Source organism: Tinamus guttatus, unplaced genomic scaffold (genome assembly GCF_059628265.1).
Source record: "Tinamus guttatus ecotype Peru unplaced genomic scaffold, ASM5962826v1 Tinamus_guttatus_pri_ptg000356l, whole genome shotgun sequence".
Classification (NCBI taxonomy): domain Eukaryota; kingdom Metazoa; phylum Chordata; class Aves; order Tinamiformes; family Tinamidae; genus Tinamus; species Tinamus guttatus.
Genome location: NW_028288890.1, coordinates 656,498 through 671,917, shown reverse-complemented (window position 1 = coordinate 671,917; position 15,420 = coordinate 656,498). Strand labels below are relative to the sequence as shown.

The window sequence follows — 15,420 nt, the reverse complement described above, 5'->3', positions numbered from 1 at the left end:
GTGCAGAGGCCGGGACGGGCCGCGTGCCGCTCCGTCCGCTCAGCGCGCTGGCATCCCGCGGGCGCTGCAGCTGGATTAACTGTCTCCAGCTCCACCTGTCCCTGGAGCAGCCGGCCCTGCTTTGCCAAGGGGCTGCTGCAGGGAGCTCCGCGAGGCGCGGGGGGCACGGAGCTATTTGGGACAGGCAGCAAACCCGGGGCAGACGCTATGGGGGGTCGGGTGGATGGATGCCCAGCCCCTGCGGAGCCTTTCTGTGGGGCACGAACCCAGCTCTGGGCAGCCCTGGGGATGGCCTGGCCCAGCCCACAGTGACAGGGGACACAAGATGCTGTCACCCCCCCCCGGCAGCACCCCCCACCGCGCAGGCCCGCTGCCCCCAGCGCAGCCTGCGACGCATTTCCTGCATTTCCTCCTCCGCCGCCTCCTCTAGCATCCTGTGCGCCCGCACGGCCCCCTCCCCAGCCCCACGTGCCCTCCCTCCACATGCACCACCTCTCCCCGCGGCCATCCCCAGCGCCCTGCGCTTCATGACACCCCCCATCCCAACTGCTGTCCTCAAACACCCCCCATGCACCCCATACCTCTCCCCAAGCACTGCCCCCGTGCTGTGCATGCAGAGATGCTCCCTGCACCCGGCTGCCCCCATCAGCCCCAGTGCACGCTGCTCTCCACCATGCACCCCACACACCCTGCCCTCCTGCTCCCCCCGTACACCCCATTCCCCACTCGATGCAGCCATTCCCCCCCCACAGCCCCCAGCGCCCCTTCCTCCAGCACCCCCTGCCCTCCCAGCCAATCCCCCCCCCACAGCCGGTGCTGCCCCCCTGCAGACCCCACCACGCACCCAACTCCCCCAATACACCCACCAGCCCCTCACCAGCCCCCCAGTAACCCCCACAATCGACTCCCCAATGTCCCCCCTCTCCCCAACAAACCCCCCTTCGCACCCACCCCCTACAAACCCCCTTCCCCAAAGGCACCCGGCCCTCCCCACACCCCCCCCCTACACCCGGCTCCCCCCAACGCCCACAGCTCCCCTCAGAGACCCCAGAGCTCCCTCCCACGCTAGCCCCAAACCCCCAGCGCTCTCCCCCTCCACAACACGCCGGGACGCCCCACTGCCCGCCCCCCCGCAGTCCTCTCCACGCACCCTGCCCTTCCACAACACACCGAGCTCTGCCCACCCCAAAATGGCTCCGGGTCTCCCCTAGATCCCGCCGGCCGGCTCCCCCGCGGTGTCCCCGGCCCTGTCCCCCGGGCTGTCGCCCCCCGGGGCCGGCCGCGCCGCCTCACCCTGCCCGGGCCGCGCTGCCGCCGCCGCCGCCGCGCGCCGCGCTCCCACCCGGCGCTTTTATCCGGAGAAAACAGCGGCCGCCGCTCATTGGCCGCCGCCTCCGCCAATGGGAGCGCGGGGCGCTGCCGCGCGGGGCGCGTTGCCGCCCCGGCCGCACGTGCCGCGCCTCGCGCCCCCGGCCACGCCCCCTGCCCTCTGACCACGCCCCCGCCCTCCGGCCACGCCCCAAGGCACCCCCGGCCACGCCCCCCGGGGCGCCCCGCGTTTTAACCGAAACTCGCGGTTTTGGCACCCGAGAGGATGGGGCGGGAGGGGGGTTGTGTAATGGACCCCCCCCCCGCAGTGTCCCCGTGCCCATGTGTCCCACTCTCTCCTGCTCCTACTGCCGCCATCTGTTAAAGGCTTCCTGGTGTGGCGGCGAGGCGCACAAAATGTCCACCCAACAAGCCCCTGCAGGGATGGGGACGGGGACAGGTGGCTGTTGAGGCGCTTCGGGCATGAAATGGGGCCACGCTGGAGGAGGGGGAGGCCCTTCCCTGCCCTGGTGCTGCTATGGCCCAGGGCGGCCCAAAACGGGGCCCTGGGTGCCCCAACATGGTACCTCGTGGGCACCATGTTGTGAGTGTTAAGGAGACGCTTCTCGTTTTACCCTCCTTGCGGTGAGGACAGCCATCCCATACCCATCCCAGCGTCTATTGCACACACACAGCTGGGAGTATTGAGTAATTTCACTCAATAGGGCAGCGAATAGTCCCACAGGCTGCCGCGTGCCCAGGACTAAATGCAGCAGCCCCAGGGCTGGACAAATAATCCCTCCTAGAGCCCCCGAGAGCAACAACGCAGCCAGCAGCCTGTTCCACAGAGCAAAACCCTTAAGCCAAGAGGGTGGCTTTGGGCCCGGCTCACCAGAACTCTGCTTTTCATGTTAAACATCTCTGGGCATTTCTCTGCAGGATTTCTAGGATTTTCCCAGTTGGGAGAAGGGCTTGGGTGATAGAAACGTGTAGGTGATTTTCTGTATAAACCCAAGAGGCCCCACACGCGCGTGCTGAGCGCTGCCCGGTGCCGATGTCGCTGCCGGGCTCACGTGCGGTCGGAGGAATGTGGCCATGTGAAACCACGACGGCGAATTTTTTGCTTGCCAAAAGAGTCCAGGTGGATCCTTGCGACAGGCCGGTGTCGCCGGTGACACGGACACACGTTTGTCCTTGCATCACCGGCTGGGCTCGGGGGGTGGGAAGCGGAAACCCTCTGATACGGGAGAAGGGTCAAACGTTGCGACAGCAGCAACGTAGATTTGAGCCAAAGCAAACACAAAAAAATGCCAGGGAAAATGGCCCCCAGCCTATATGGGTGCAGGGCTGTGAGCGGAGGGGACCAGGGAGACCTCAGCTGCAGCCGTATCCACAGGAATCCCGAACTGAGGAAACATGAACTCAGACTGGCCCGGGCACAAGGCGGCTCTGGGGTTACTTGAGGAAACGCAAGGCCCGTTGTGTACGGAGGGCACAGGAGCGACTCGGTTTTCCTATCCTAGAAGAGAAAAAAAGGAAGCTATCAGGTGATCCGCTGCCGTCTATAAATACGCCCAGGGAATGAGTAAACATCATGGAGAGAAAAAAAACAGAGGGAAGCCAAAGAGCAGCCCTGGCACCAAACCACATTTACTCAAACGGGCCAGCGAGGAGCCGAGGCCGGAGGTTAAAGCTCCCGGCTGGTGGCAGGGAGGTCGCGGCAGGGCCCTTGCTCCAGATGGGGCTGGAAACGGGAAGGACGATACGGCAGGAATGGAGCCCTGATGTCTGCAGGGGACAGCCCTGTCCCCCATTCCCATGGACAGGAGGCTCCCTGGAAAGCTGAGATGTGGCACCAAAAATGCACGTGCCGGCTCTGCCTGCACCCAGAATTAAGACCCAGCAAAGCATCCCCTGCGAGGAGATCCCAGCGCGACTCTGCTGCAGGGAAGCGGCCGGGAAGGCGCTGCCTGTTTTCCCTGCCCCAAGGCCGGATGAAGCCTCTCGCCAGGGACAGGACAGGAGTACCGAGGGCTCCCGGAGCAGCCGCGGCCTCAAGGCACGTTTTGGAGCGAGGAGAGGCGGGCTGAGCGCCGCCGCCGATGCCCAGGGAGAGCAGCGTGCGCGACGGCCGCTGCTGGCAGGAGGCGGCTCCGCTCGCGGGCCGAAAATATCCGGCTGATGATTAGGAGAAGGGGAAAAAAAAAAAAAAAGCTGCTTACAAATAGCACGTGGAAATGTTCCTGCCACTGCAATAAAATAGCTTCAAAACAAAAAATAGCCTGGGCAGAAATGAGGTCTGTCCGGGCCACTGTGCAAGTCCTGCCAGAATTAGCGTTCTGTTTGTGCAGCAGCGGATTTGGCGCTATGATCACGGCAGCCCGCGGTCCCCGGGGGGCTGCCCGGCCCCTTGCAAAGCCGGGGTCTCGCTGTTGGCGTGCGGGGACTCAGCGTGCGGCCTCGTGGCGGGAAGCAAAAGGAAAAAGCAAAATCCATCCCGCACGGCGGCTGTCCCGAGCCGTAACCACAACCAGGCGGCGGCTCCGCACGTGCCGGCGCGCGCGGCTCGTCCCGGCGGCCACGTCGTGCTCATGTGCGAGCCGGAGCGCGGAATGACCTCGGCTGAACCAGGAAACCATGAGAATAAAAAAAGCCTAAGGCTGCAGATAGTTTCCACACTTCTGAGAATACTTCTGGTCTTTGACTCACACGCCTGATTCAGAGAGGGACTTCGACACCGACCTGCTGGTGGGCTTTGGCGCTAATTTTATTTTCCTTTTGGGGCTTTCAAGATAAAATAAAAGGGGAAAAAAGTACACAGATCTTATTTATATATGTCTAAAACCAGTTCATGCTGCAGATCCTCTCCGGATGGGGCTGTGCGCGCACGGACAAGGCGCCGCCGCTCCATGCGTTTCTCCATCTCCCCCTCCCAATTGCAGTGTCCCCATCCCGTGCGTAGCACCAGGCCCATGCAGCAGCCCTGGCCAGCCGCATTGCGGTCGTTGTCACTCGTGGTGGCCCACGGCCACGTGTGGCAGCCATGGGAATGTCACTTCTGAGACGCAGGCGGGTGGCAAGAATTTAGAGGACCTGTGGAAATGCCGTTTCCTCCTCCGGCTTCATCCTGGTCAGGGCCCACGTGGGCACCGGGTGCCAGGTTCCCTCCTGCGCGGCCCAGCTGGGCATTCCCAGGGGTTGGAAGCTGCACGTGAAGCCCTTGGCGGGCGCAGGACCGGTGCGCAGGGCCGCGCACGTAACCCTGGCAGCCCCGGACGCCCTCGAGATGAGCAGCCAACATTAATTTCAGCCACGGCTGCTTTTGACAGCCCGTCACCGCCCCTCGAGCCGAGCGCTGCGGATAATCCCTGCCGGCAAGGGCGCCTTCCCGGCAGCGCTACCTGCGCCTCAGCGAGGGAGGAAGGGCTGGGATGGGGAGGGGTGAACGCGACACCCCCTAGAAGCAGGTTGAAGTGTCTGTTTTCTGCCTCCAAGCAGAGCCCCGGCCCGGATGGATCCGGCAGCGGGATGGCAGCCCCGGGGAGGCTCGGGAAGCCTCCGGCTGCGGCGGCCTCAGGTGCCGGCCGCGCTCCCGGCGGCGCCCGGCGGCTGCTCGGGGCCAGTCCCCACATTCTCGTATTTTGGCTCTTCCTCCGCCGTCTCCTCCAGGCTGGGGGCCGCCTCGGTGCCGGTGTCCCCCAGCGCCCCGGCGCTGCTCCGGCTCCCCGGGGGCTCGAGGAGCGGCTCGACGGCGGCGCCGCTGTCCCGCTGCCGGCCCGCCGAGTCCCTGCGCTGCGCCAGGGCCCGCCGGGGCGGCTTCTGGATGCCCTCGGCGCCGCGCCGCGCCGGCGCCTCCTCCTTGGGAGCCGCGCGGGCCCCCGCGGCGCTGCCCAGGCGCTGCAGCGCGGCCCGCGCGGACCCATCCCCTCCGCCGGCCTCGGCCTCCGGCCCGGCCGTGCCCACCGTCACGTAGATGGTGGTGACGGGGCCCTCCTTGCCCCTGGCCTCGCGGCCGCCGGCCTTCGCCGCCGCCTCCAGCGCCTCCACGCGCTGGGCCACGTGCCGCGTGCTGGAGGCCACGCGCCGGCGGCCGCGGCCCGGCGCACGGTGACTTTCCTCCCCCTGGGACACGGGCTCGGGGCTGTCGGCGCCGCCGCCGGACGGACGGTCCGGGAGGGGCTCGGCCGCGGCGCCCCGGCCGTGGGGGCCGAACTTGGTCCCTTCGGCGAAGGACACGGAGGGGCGCTTGGCCTTGGCGAGGCTGGAGGTGCGCGGGATGGCGAAGGGCTGCGACGCGTCCTCGGAGATGAAGGCCGACGGGTCTGGCAGCGCCTCGACAGAGGGGGACGCCCCGTCCTGCAGCTCGGCCCCTGCCAGCACGGGGATACCTGCGGGAGACGGGACATCAGGGACCTCCCCGGGCTCAGACTGGGACTGGGGCCACTGAGAGGGGAGTAATCGCGGCCGGGCGCAGGGTTGGAGCGGGATGTGCTCGGAGCGGAGTGGGAAGCGCAGAAGCGGCTGCGTCACCTTCCCGGGGCGGCACCGAGTACTCGGGGCCCTCGTTGTCCGTGTCGAAGGAGGAGAAGGAGCTGTCGGAGACCCAGGCGGCGGACGGCGGCTCGATGAAGCTGGGGTTGAAGGGGATCTCTGCGTCGTGGTGGGAAACTGCAGCGGGGGCAGAAGGGGAGTCACACTGGGCGCTGCTCTCCCGGGCTCAGCGCTGCAGGGAAACGCAGCGTTTCCCCCAAAACGGTGTTGGAGGGGAGCGACGTCCCGGCGTTTACCCGTGACCTTGGGGAGCTTGGAGCCGCCCAGGGCGACGCAGGGCATCATGGCGCTGAGGTTGGCCAGCACCCGCCGCACGTGGTGCTTCATGCGGGACACGACGCCGTCGTCCGCCGCGGCCGCCCTGCGGACACGGAGCAGCGTTTCCCTGCTGCTCCCTCTGGCACAGGGGGCAGCTCCAGCCGGAGCCGCTTCCCTCGGGATCCCCGGGGCTGGTTTATCGCAAAAATACCTGTCCCGGGCGTCCGCCTGGCCGGCGCCGCAGCAGCAGCAGGCGCCGCAGAGCAGCAGCAGCAGCAGCGGGACGAGGACGGCGGCTGCCACGGCCGCGTGGTCCTTAGCGCCTGCGGGGGGACCGGGCAGGCGTCAAGGGGATGTCAGGGACCCCCAGGCCCCTCCACGGAACCGGGCGCCGGCGCGATGCCAGGGACGCTCTTACTCCAAATGCAGTTGCCCCGCACGGGGTGGCAGGTCCCGCGGGAGCAGCTGCAGGCGGAGGAGCAGTTCACGCCAAAATATCCCTCAGGGCAGGTCTCGTTGCAGCTGCGGGACAGAGAGAAGGGAGAAGAGGGGTCTGCGTCCGTGTCCCCCCCAGCACCCCGCGCCCGGCTGCCCTTACCTGTCTCCCCAGTAGCCAGCCCAGCAGACACAGGCTCCCGACACGGGGTGGCAGCTCCCGGACACGCAGTCCGCACACGGCTGCTGGCACCCATCGCCGAACGTGCCCTCGGGGCAGGAGCTGTTGCAGCTGCGAGGAGAGGGGCGTCAGGGCGGGCGGCACCGGTGGCACCCCAGGCCCCACGCACGGAGCCGCCCGGTACCTGGCTCCGGTCCAGCCGGGCTCGCAGGCGGCGCAGGCGCCGCTCTCGGCGTCGCAGGCGGCGCCGTGGCGGCAGCGGGGGCAGCGCAGGCGGCAGCCCGCGCCGTGGGTGCCCGCGGCGCAGCGCTCCCGGCACAGCGTCCCGTTCCAGCCCGGCTCGCAGCCGCCGCACGCGCCGTCCGTCCCCGCGCAGGGCTGGCCCCCCGCGCAGCGCCCGCAGCTGCAGAGGCACCGGGGACATGAGACACCCCCAAAACACCCCCCGGTCCCCACATGAGGTGGCCCTGGGATCTGCAAGGAATCACCCCTGCACTTAACGCTCGCTGGTAGCAATGGGACAGGAGCAGAGCGGGGACAAATGCTGCTGCTCAAAGCCATGGGGAGCAGCACAGAGGATGCGTGTCGGGATATCCACATCATGCCTGGGGTTTTGGCTCGATTTAGCAGGATGTTTCTTTGGGTGCCGAATCCAAGCACTGCTCGAGCCTTCCCTGGGGACATCTCTCCCTGCCCCAGGGGCCATCCGTGTGTCCCGAGCTCACCTGTGCACGCACTGCGGCCCGTACGTCCCGGGCGGGCAGGGCTCGCGGCAGCTCCGGCCCTGGTAGCCGGGGCTGCAGCTGCAGTGGCCGCTGAGCGGGTTGCAGGCGCCGTGCAGGCAGTCGCAGCGCCGCTGGCACGCGGGGCCCCACGAGCCGGCCTTGCACTCGCACTTGCCCGTCTCCTGCGCGCAGGGCGACGCGCTGCACGAGCACTTGAAGCTGCAGCGGCGGCCCCACCAGCCGGGCAGGCAGCGGCAGTGGCCGGTGTGCGGGTCGCAGCGGGAGCCGCCCGGGTTGCACTGGCACTGCCTGCCGCACGCCGGGCCCCACCAGCCGGCGTCGCAGCGGCACGCGCCGCTCTGCGGCTCGCAGCGCCCGTGGGTGCCGCACGCGCACGAGAACTCGCAGCGGGGGCCCCAGTGGCCCGGCAGGCAGGTGCAGCGGCCGCTCGCCGCCTCGCAGGTGCCGCCGGGGTGGCAGGGGCAGCGGCGCTTGCAGTCGGGGCCCCAGTACTGCTCGGGGCAGCCTGCGGAGGGAAGGGGACGGAGCGGGAAAAGGAGACGTGGGCGCTCACGGAGCGGCTCCCCGGCCCGTGCGGGCGCCCGCGCCGCGTCCGTACTCACGGGAGCTGCAGTCGGCTCCGAAGAAGCCCGGTTTGCAGAGGCAGAGGCCGGGCCGCACGCACACCTCGTCCTCGCCGCAGGACTCGTCCCCCTCGCAGCGCGCTGCGGCGGCACGGCAGCGACGTGGGCACCCGCTCCGCGCAGAGCCCCAGCTCCAAACGGCGCCCCAAGCTCCGCGCGGAGCCCCAAACTCCGCACGGAACCCCAAGGGGCTCCGTGCAGAGCCCCAAGCACCACACGGAGCCCCAGGCTCCATATGGAGCCCCAAACTCCACACAGAGCCCCAAGGGGCTTCAAGCCACACGCTGGCCCTGAGGCAGCTCTGCCCTTAGCCCAGGGCTCCCTCCCGCCTCGCGGCTGCACCAGGGACCCTGGGGACACTGCTCGGGGTGGCACTTACCCTCCGTGCACTCCCGCCCTTGCTGCTTCCAGCCGGGACAGCACTCCAGGCCCGCAGGGACGCTGCGGAGAGAGTGGCGCCGTTAGCGGCGCCCTCGCGTTCGCCTCAAAAACCTCGGAGCGGGACAAAGTGGGAGCCGGGGAATTGCTCCGGAAGGAAGCCAGCAAAATAGGAGGAAGCTCCAGACGCAGCAGCCCTGAGTGGGCTGCGGGGCTGGACGCGGGCACCGCGGCTCGGGCTCGGGTACGGTTAAGCCTGTGCTAGGTGCGGGAGCCGCTCGGAGCACCGGGACGGATGTGGGATCGCGATGCCGGATACCAGGGAGAGGCGGCAGGGCAGGAGAGAAGCTGCCGTGCGGATTAGCTACCGCTCAGCATCCGAGTGGGGAAAACACCCGGGTTTTGCCCACGGGACGGCAGCCACCACCCCACAGTGCCCGGGGGCTCTGCCCGCGCGGCCGCCCTGGTCCGAAATGGGCCCAGGGGCCGGTGCCATGGCCGGACACCCCGTCCCGCCCGTGTGCGCGAGGATCCCTACCTGCCCGTGCGGCAAACGTTCCTGCCGTTGGGATCCAGCTCCTGTGCCCAGCCCTGCACCCAGAGCCACAGCTGGAGGCAGAGGACGGGCCGCGCGGGCGCCATCGCGGCCGGGCACGAGGAGCCCCGCGGCGGCCGCCCGCGTCCGGCCCCTCTGTCCCTTCCCTTCCCTTCCCTGCCACGGGCTCGGCCTCTTCCTCCCTCCGGCCTCGGGCTCCTTCCTGAGGAAACGCGGGAGGAGGCGCCCAGGTCGGCACGTCAAGGGCTGCGGAGGGAAGGAGCCGGCCGGGAACGCCGCCGCGCCACTATTTTTGGCCCCGGCCGAGCTCGTGGTAGCCGGAGCGGCGGGGGGCTCGGGGGAGCACCCGGCATCTCGTCCTGTGCTTCCCCGCTGCGCCCTCCTGCAAAGCTGTTTTATCCGGTGCCTCCCAAGGCCTGGGGAGCATTTCCCACACCCTGCCTTGCTCCAACACCTGCCGCCCGCCCCACGGCCGCTGCCGACCGCTCTGCTGCCAGCACCGTCCCCTCGTTCCGCAGGGGGACACAGCGTGGCCCAGGCGGAGCCTTGGAGGGGCCCGGACGCCGGGGCCCGCTGCTGGCCGGCTCCCCAGGAGCTCCGTGTCAGCAGATGCACAGGAAACACCTTTTTCCTACCCAAGGGCCCGGCTCGGCCGGGACGGTCACGGCTGGAAGCGCGAGCTCAACCCCGCCAGCCTTTAACTCCCGCGCGCCCGGGGACGGACGGGCACGCGGGGACAGACGGACACCGCGGAGGCAGCCGGGACGGAGCTGTGGAGCCTCCAGAATGTCCCGAGCTGCCGTCGTCCTCCGCACGGGCACGCGAGAGGCCACGGCCGCCCTGGGGGCTCCGCAAAGCCGCTCCAGAGCTTCCTCGGCCTCCTAGGAGCAAGGACAGAGCAAGGCTGCAGCAGGGACGCTGTGGGACAAGCAAGAGATGGATTTATTTCCGACTCCGCTCGTAGAGCTGGAAAACACCTGACCCGTGAGGACCCAGCTGTCCCCACGAGGATGAGGATGGGGGGGTGACATCAAAGTCTTCCAGTTTCCAGTAGTAGAAGGAAGAGGTCCCGGTACAAAAGCGATTCTAAAAAGTGCACGAGTGGCCCCGGTCGTGCCGCGTGCTGGCCCTGGTCCCCAGCACAGACCCCTGGCACCCCCTGCCCTCACGGGTGCAACGTGCTCAGCCCCGGTGCAAGCGTGCGGTGACCGAGGACCGTGCGTCCCCCAGGGCAGTGCCCAGCAGCCCGCCCGGACACTCTTCCTTCATCTTCACATTGCCGGGACGAGGAGGAGGGAGAGTGGGAAAGGAAGGAAGCAAAATACCCACGGGCTCAGCAGGGCCCCAGCGCAGGAGCCGGGAGCTGCCGGGGAGTGGGGATAGCCCCATGGGGATACCGACGTGCGACGGTGCAGGGGGATAGGGGCAGCCGAGCCCGGAAGAGTGGGAATTCAGGGCACAGCTTCCGCGGCGGGAAGCGGCCGGGATGGGAAGCGGCAGGAGGAGCTGGGGAGGGAAGCGGCGAGGCCGGAGCCACCTCCGGCTCGGCTGGGGTCAGGGAGGCGGCGACGCTCTGTGCGGGTTGCCGGCTGCCGGCTCCCTCTCGCCCTCCTGCTCTGGGTGCTCTTCCAGCGAGTCGATGATTTCCCAGGCTCCGGAGCAGCTGGGCACGGGGGAGTCTTTGCTGCTGCCCGGATACCACAGCCCGAAGCTGCAGGGAGAGCAGATAGGGGTGTGGGGGAGAGGAGCCTTCCCAGGGCCTCGTGCCAAGCCGGGGCTCCGCAGAGCAGCGCCCAAGGGAGCCGCTGATCCCGCTGTCCCGGCCGAGCGCCAACTTACAAGCTCCTGATTTTGGACTCGGGCGGCGGAGCATCCACGCAGTCGGTGCCGGGAGCCGGCAGCCAGGAGCCCTCGTCCTCGTCGCTGCAGAACAAAAACCCTGCGCTGAGTCACAGGCGGCCAGAGGCACCGCCGGGTCCCCTCCTGCGCCCCGGCCGAGCCACGGGGATGGAGGAAAAGCCGGGAAAGACCCGAGGGGGATAGTTGGGAACAGCCCGGGCACCGGAGGGCACGAGCGCGACACCGGGGCTCCCTACAGCAGCCTGGAGCGGCGCCGCTTCGCCTCCCTCCTGCGCCAGGGCCGTGGCACAACCACGAGAGCTCAGGATGTGCCGGGGTCCCTCCCTGCCCTTTCCTGCCCCTGCCAAGGCCTTTCCATTGCTTCCCAAGTAGATTCTCCTCCCTCATCCACCTCCGTCCCTTTTGTTTTCTTCCCCAGCTCCCTGCTCTTTAGGCACCCCAGGGCTGGCAGTGCCCAGCCAGGGACCCACAGCCGCCTCCTCAGCCCTGTTCCTGCTCCCAACTCCGTGGCAGTAGCAGCAAAGCTCTGCCCCCAAAACAGCCTCATTTTATGGCAGATGCCACCCCTGCTCCGTGAGCTCCATCCACAAGGCTCTTCCCAGAAATCAGCTCCAAACCCACCCGTCCTGGTCAGCAGACAGCTCATTCCCGACTGCCCCTGCAGCAGAAACCATAACCTATTTCAAAGCCTTCAGGCTGATAATGGCAGCGAGGTAACACCGGGGAGCCAGGGATAACTGCTCCATCCGGCTCCCGGGAACTGCACAGGACATTCCCAGCCCCGCTCCCGAGCTGCACGCGCTGACTCCAGTCCTGTCCGGCCCCATCCAGCTGCCGGTGAGGACGGAAACTCCCCCCGCGCTGCCAAGCCGGCGGGATGCAGTTTTCCAAGGCCGGAGGCGGCGGGGAGCCCTGAAGCTCCGGCCTCGTCGCAGCAGCCCTGGCCCCAGCTCCGTCCCTGCGCAGCGGAGCCGCAGCCACTCGCGTGTGCAGCGTGTGACTGTCCCAACCTGGCCAGCCCCGTCCAGCTGGTGACAGCCAGGACAGGGCAGGCACCGAGTCCCCCTGCCCATGCGGATGCCAGGAGCCTCCTCCCATCGGGATGGCTCCCTGCCAGGGCAGATTTAAGGTTGGCTGGACACTCCGCAGTGCAGGCGAGCAGCAATAGCAGTGTAGAAGAGCTCAGCACCCTCCAGGCCTTTATCAAGGCCCCTCAAAGCCAGTGAGAGCCAGCTCTGCATACGGCAGCTCTTGTGCAGGATCAGCCCCCGCTGTCCCCAGCGGATGAGCAGCACCCGGACTGGCACTCGGCACCGTCTTCCCCTCCCCAGAGTGACATGTTGGAGCCACCACTGCCCTCAGTCGCCTTGCACAGCCTCCAGGGACGGCTGGGGTGGCATCTTCAGGGGCTCTCCGCTGGGACAGCCTCCGAGCACAGCGTGCAGGGGTCCCGCGTCCCCAGCACCGCCACCTCGTCCTGCTTTGCCATGCGTCACCCAGCGCCAAGCGGCATGTGGCCAGGAAACAGCCACGTGTGGCTGGTGACAAGGACACGTGAGCAGCGGCAGAGCAGAGCACGGGCCCTGCAGCGCTCCCAGGGCTCAGCCCAAGCAAGACATCAAGAGCAGGCAACAAACCTTTGATCTCTGGAACAGGGACAGCACAGGACAGAGCGGCTCTGGGCCTGGGGGAGGTCCCTTCTAAAGTGTCACAGCCCTGTGCGGAGCCACCCCATGAGCCACCTCCATGGCCAGACGCACTCACCTGCTTGCTGACTCCTCCGCCGTTCCCAGCATTTTGGCTCTGATTTTCCTCCGCTGTTTTTTGATAGACGATTTCATTGCATCCAGGAAGAAGCTGGGAATTCTCTCTTCGTTCAGCAGCTCCCTGGCAAAAGAGAAACCAGCCGATTATTGAGAACCAGGCAGAGAAAACCTTTCAGGATGGCAGAGCAGCAGTGGCAGGAGCAGCCTCTGCTGGGCTCCAGGCTCCCTTTCCGTGGCTCCCACGCTGGGACTCACCGCTGGTAATAAGCCAGCTCTTCCTGCACCAGGAACAGGTTGGTCTTGAGCTCATTCCGCTCCTGCAGGATTTGCTGCAGCTCTTCCCTGGAGAAGCAGCAGTGAGTGGGGCTCTTGCCCAGGCCGTGCTGCAGCGGGGCTTCCTCTGTGGACAACGGTGCTCTTTCCTAGGATTGGGATGGAAAGAAAGTGAGCACGGAAACTCTAGCAGCAACTAGAGATCCCATCACCTCCCCTTGCTAACTCCTGCCTCCAACCGTGCCTATTCCCATGGGCTACACACCTACAGCATCCCTACACACTCGCTACTGTACAGTCTACAGTGATAAACAGCCAGATTCAAACCCTATTCCGTGATTCTGTGCATCCCTGCTAGCGGTTTGCAACACCCAGACTGATCTGGGAGCTGCAGAGCCATCCCAGCTGCAGGCTGGTCTACCCCGTGTTAGCAGTGCCCAGTGGCCACTGGGATGGGGCTTCCTCACCGGGCTGGGCTTTGGTGCCTGGGCTTCGGAGGCAGCTCTGCTCCTCCTGCTCATCTCCCTCTGCGTTTGCAGCACAGCCGCCTCCAGGTCCGACTTCTTCTCCAGGGCGCTCTTGAGCTGGGCCTGCACCACGGCCACCTTGTGCCGCAGCTCCTCGTTCATGGACATGAAGCGGTTCAGTTGCTCCTGCAGCTGGGAAGCCCGCGAGGGCCGAGGTAGAGCTACAGCAGCAGCTCTCCACACAGCTCCTGTCCGCAGACGCGTGAGGAACCACGGGGAGGGCAGAGAGGCCCAGGCAGGGCCACGAGCCGCGACAGTGGCCCCAGGGGGAGGTGACATAGCCCTGACCCCGGGCAGACGTGCCAGGTGCCCTCCCGCGCACTCACCGCCTCCGTGTCCCGGCTCTTGCAGACGATCTCGTGGGCCTGCGCGCGGATCTCGTCCCTCTGCTTGTCCACCACCTCCTTGAGGCGCAGCATCACCTCCCGCTCCTTGCGCGCCGTGCTGCCTGAGCGCGGACACGAGCGGAGTGCGTCCCCCATGAACCCAACGCTTCCCTTGAGCTGCTGCTCCAGAGCTGCCTCCCATGACTGCCCTCGCGCAGCCCTGTCCCCGTGTCCCACACGCCGGGGTCCCGCTGCTGCAGTTCTCCCGGCCGGCACCCGTCTCTCCATCCCGCGCAAGGGACGCGCTGCCCCAAGCCCTTCGCCCACGTATGAGCCCCGGTGGCTCAGGGTCCCTGCTGCTTGCAGAAGCCCCCGGCTCCTGCTCCCTGGTAGGACGGAGAAGCCTCCGCTCTCCAGAGCTGGGAACCTCCCCGGAGCCGCAGGGGACCCCGAGCGCCCGCGGTGACGGCAGGGGACCCCGAGCGCGCGGCCGCTCACCCTCGTGGGACTGATTCTCCGCCAGCTGCCCCAGGAGCCGCTGGTTCTGCTCCTCCAGCCGGGCCACGCGCTCGGCCTGGACCCGCGCGCGCCGCTCGGCCGCCCACAGCCTCTGCTCCAGCTCCTGGGGGACGGGGACAGCGGGGTCAGCTCGGGGACCCCAGGGGCACTGGGACAGCACGGTCCTGTCCTGGGACACAAGGCCGGGGCTACTGCCACTTTTGAGGGGATCCCTGGCAGTGGAAAGGGACAGTTGCATCAGCTGCTGTGCAAGAAAGGGCCACTGGGGTGAGCACCAGCCCAGCGGGTACAGGGACAACCCAGCACCTTCCCAAAAGGGACAAGAAGGACTAGGACTGGCCAGCACCACCTCGAAAGGGCTAAGAATGGGGAAGCACCGTCCCTATGGGGACAAGAAAGGGCCAACACCTCCCTCGAGGGGATCCCAAAGGGAACAAGGACAGGCCAATACCACCCCCGAGTGTGCAAACGGGTCAGCGCCTCCCCCGAGGGCGCCCCTAAGGGGACCAGGACAGGCCAACACCTCCCCAAAGGGACTAAGGAGAGGGGAGCGCCAGCCCCACAAGGACTCCTAAAGGGACAAGGTCAGGCCAACGTCTCCCCCAGGGCTGCAAAAACGGGTCAGTGCCTCCCCCGTGGGGAACCCGGAGGGGACCCGAACAGCCTCGTGCCTCTCCCGACGGGACCCCCGGCGGGACCGGCGCCTCCCCGAGGGCTCTCGCGCGGCCTGGGGGCCGGGGCCGCGCTCACCTCGCTGTCCTGGGGCCCGGGCGACGGCGGCGATGGCGGCGGCGGCACCTCGGCCTCCGCGCCCGGCGGCGCCACGAGCGCCTCGAGCAGCTCCAGGAGCCGCACGACGGGCGGCACCAGCCCGGCCACGGCGTCGGGCCCGAAGCGGCCCGAGAGGCGGCGCAGCTCGGCGCCCAGCGCGCCCGCCATGCGGTAAACGTGAGGCGGCGCCAGGCGGCCCGGCGGCGTCCGCCACAGCGGCTCCGCGCCGCGCTCCGCCATGGCCCGGCCCGCCGCGGCCCGCCCCGCGGGGCCGGCCCCGGCCCGCCCCGCCTTCCCCCGCTCACCACAGGGCGGGTGTAGAAAAGAGGTTTATTGAGCCAC

The 15,420-nt window shown here is 67.9% G+C and overlaps 2 protein-coding genes across 2 annotated transcripts; both read right to left on the bottom strand.

Moving 5' to 3' along the window:
* Positions 1 to 4,881: 4,881 nt before the first annotated feature.
* SCARF1 (scavenger receptor class F member 1) lies at positions 4,882 to 9,165 on the bottom strand. Its single transcript, XM_088529942.1, has 11 exons — positions 9,019 to 9,165; positions 8,482 to 8,543; positions 8,082 to 8,183; positions 7,459 to 7,984; positions 6,918 to 7,136; positions 6,716 to 6,844; positions 6,536 to 6,639; positions 6,329 to 6,440; positions 6,096 to 6,220; positions 5,839 to 5,976; positions 4,882 to 5,696 (listed from the first exon to the last, which is right to left on the bottom strand). The coding sequence occupies exons 1-11, from the start codon at positions 9,120 to 9,122 to the stop codon at positions 4,882 to 4,884; spliced, it is 2,436 nt and encodes an 811-aa protein (XP_088386068.1). The 5' UTR covers positions 9,123 to 9,165.
* A 1,422-nt stretch (positions 9,166 to 10,587) lies between these two features.
* Positions 10,588 to 15,318, bottom strand: RILP (Rab interacting lysosomal protein). Its single transcript, XM_088529977.1, has 8 exons — positions 15,058 to 15,318; positions 14,287 to 14,410; positions 13,789 to 13,910; positions 13,403 to 13,594; positions 12,918 to 13,084; positions 12,661 to 12,783; positions 10,876 to 10,959; positions 10,588 to 10,747 (listed from the first exon to the last, which is right to left on the bottom strand). Exons 1-8 carry the CDS (start codon positions 15,316 to 15,318, stop codon positions 10,591 to 10,593), a joined length of 1,230 nt encoding a protein of 409 aa, XP_088386103.1. The 3' UTR covers positions 10,588 to 10,590.
* Positions 15,319 to 15,420: the final 102 nt, after the last annotated feature.

Bases quoted from the DNA above. Each gene is read 5' to 3' on its own strand.
- SCARF1 (XM_088529942.1), bottom strand. From the start codon at position 9,122: ATGGCGCCCGCGCGGCCCGTCCTCTGCCTCCAGCTGTGGCTCTGGGTG. The intron at 6,845-6,917 runs GTACCGGGCGGC...CTCTCCTCGCAG, and splicing joins CCCGGCTGGACCGGAGCCAG to CTGCAACAGCTCCTGCCCCG. The intron at 6,441-6,535 runs GTAAGAGCGTCC...GTCCCCCCGCAG, and splicing joins GCGGGGCAACTGCATTTGGA to GCGCTAAGGACCACGCGGCC.
- RILP (XM_088529977.1), bottom strand. From the start codon at position 15,318: ATGGCGGAGCGCGGCGCGGAGCCGCTGTGGCGGACGCCGCCGGGCCGC. The intron at 13,911-14,286 runs GTGAGCGGCCGC...GTCCGCGCTCAG, and splicing joins GGAGAATCAGTCCCACGAGG to GCAGCACGGCGCGCAAGGAG. The intron at 13,085-13,402 runs GTGAGGAAGCCC...TCCCAATCCTAG, and splicing joins AGGCACCAAAGCCCAGCCCG to GAAAGAGCACCGTTGTCCAC.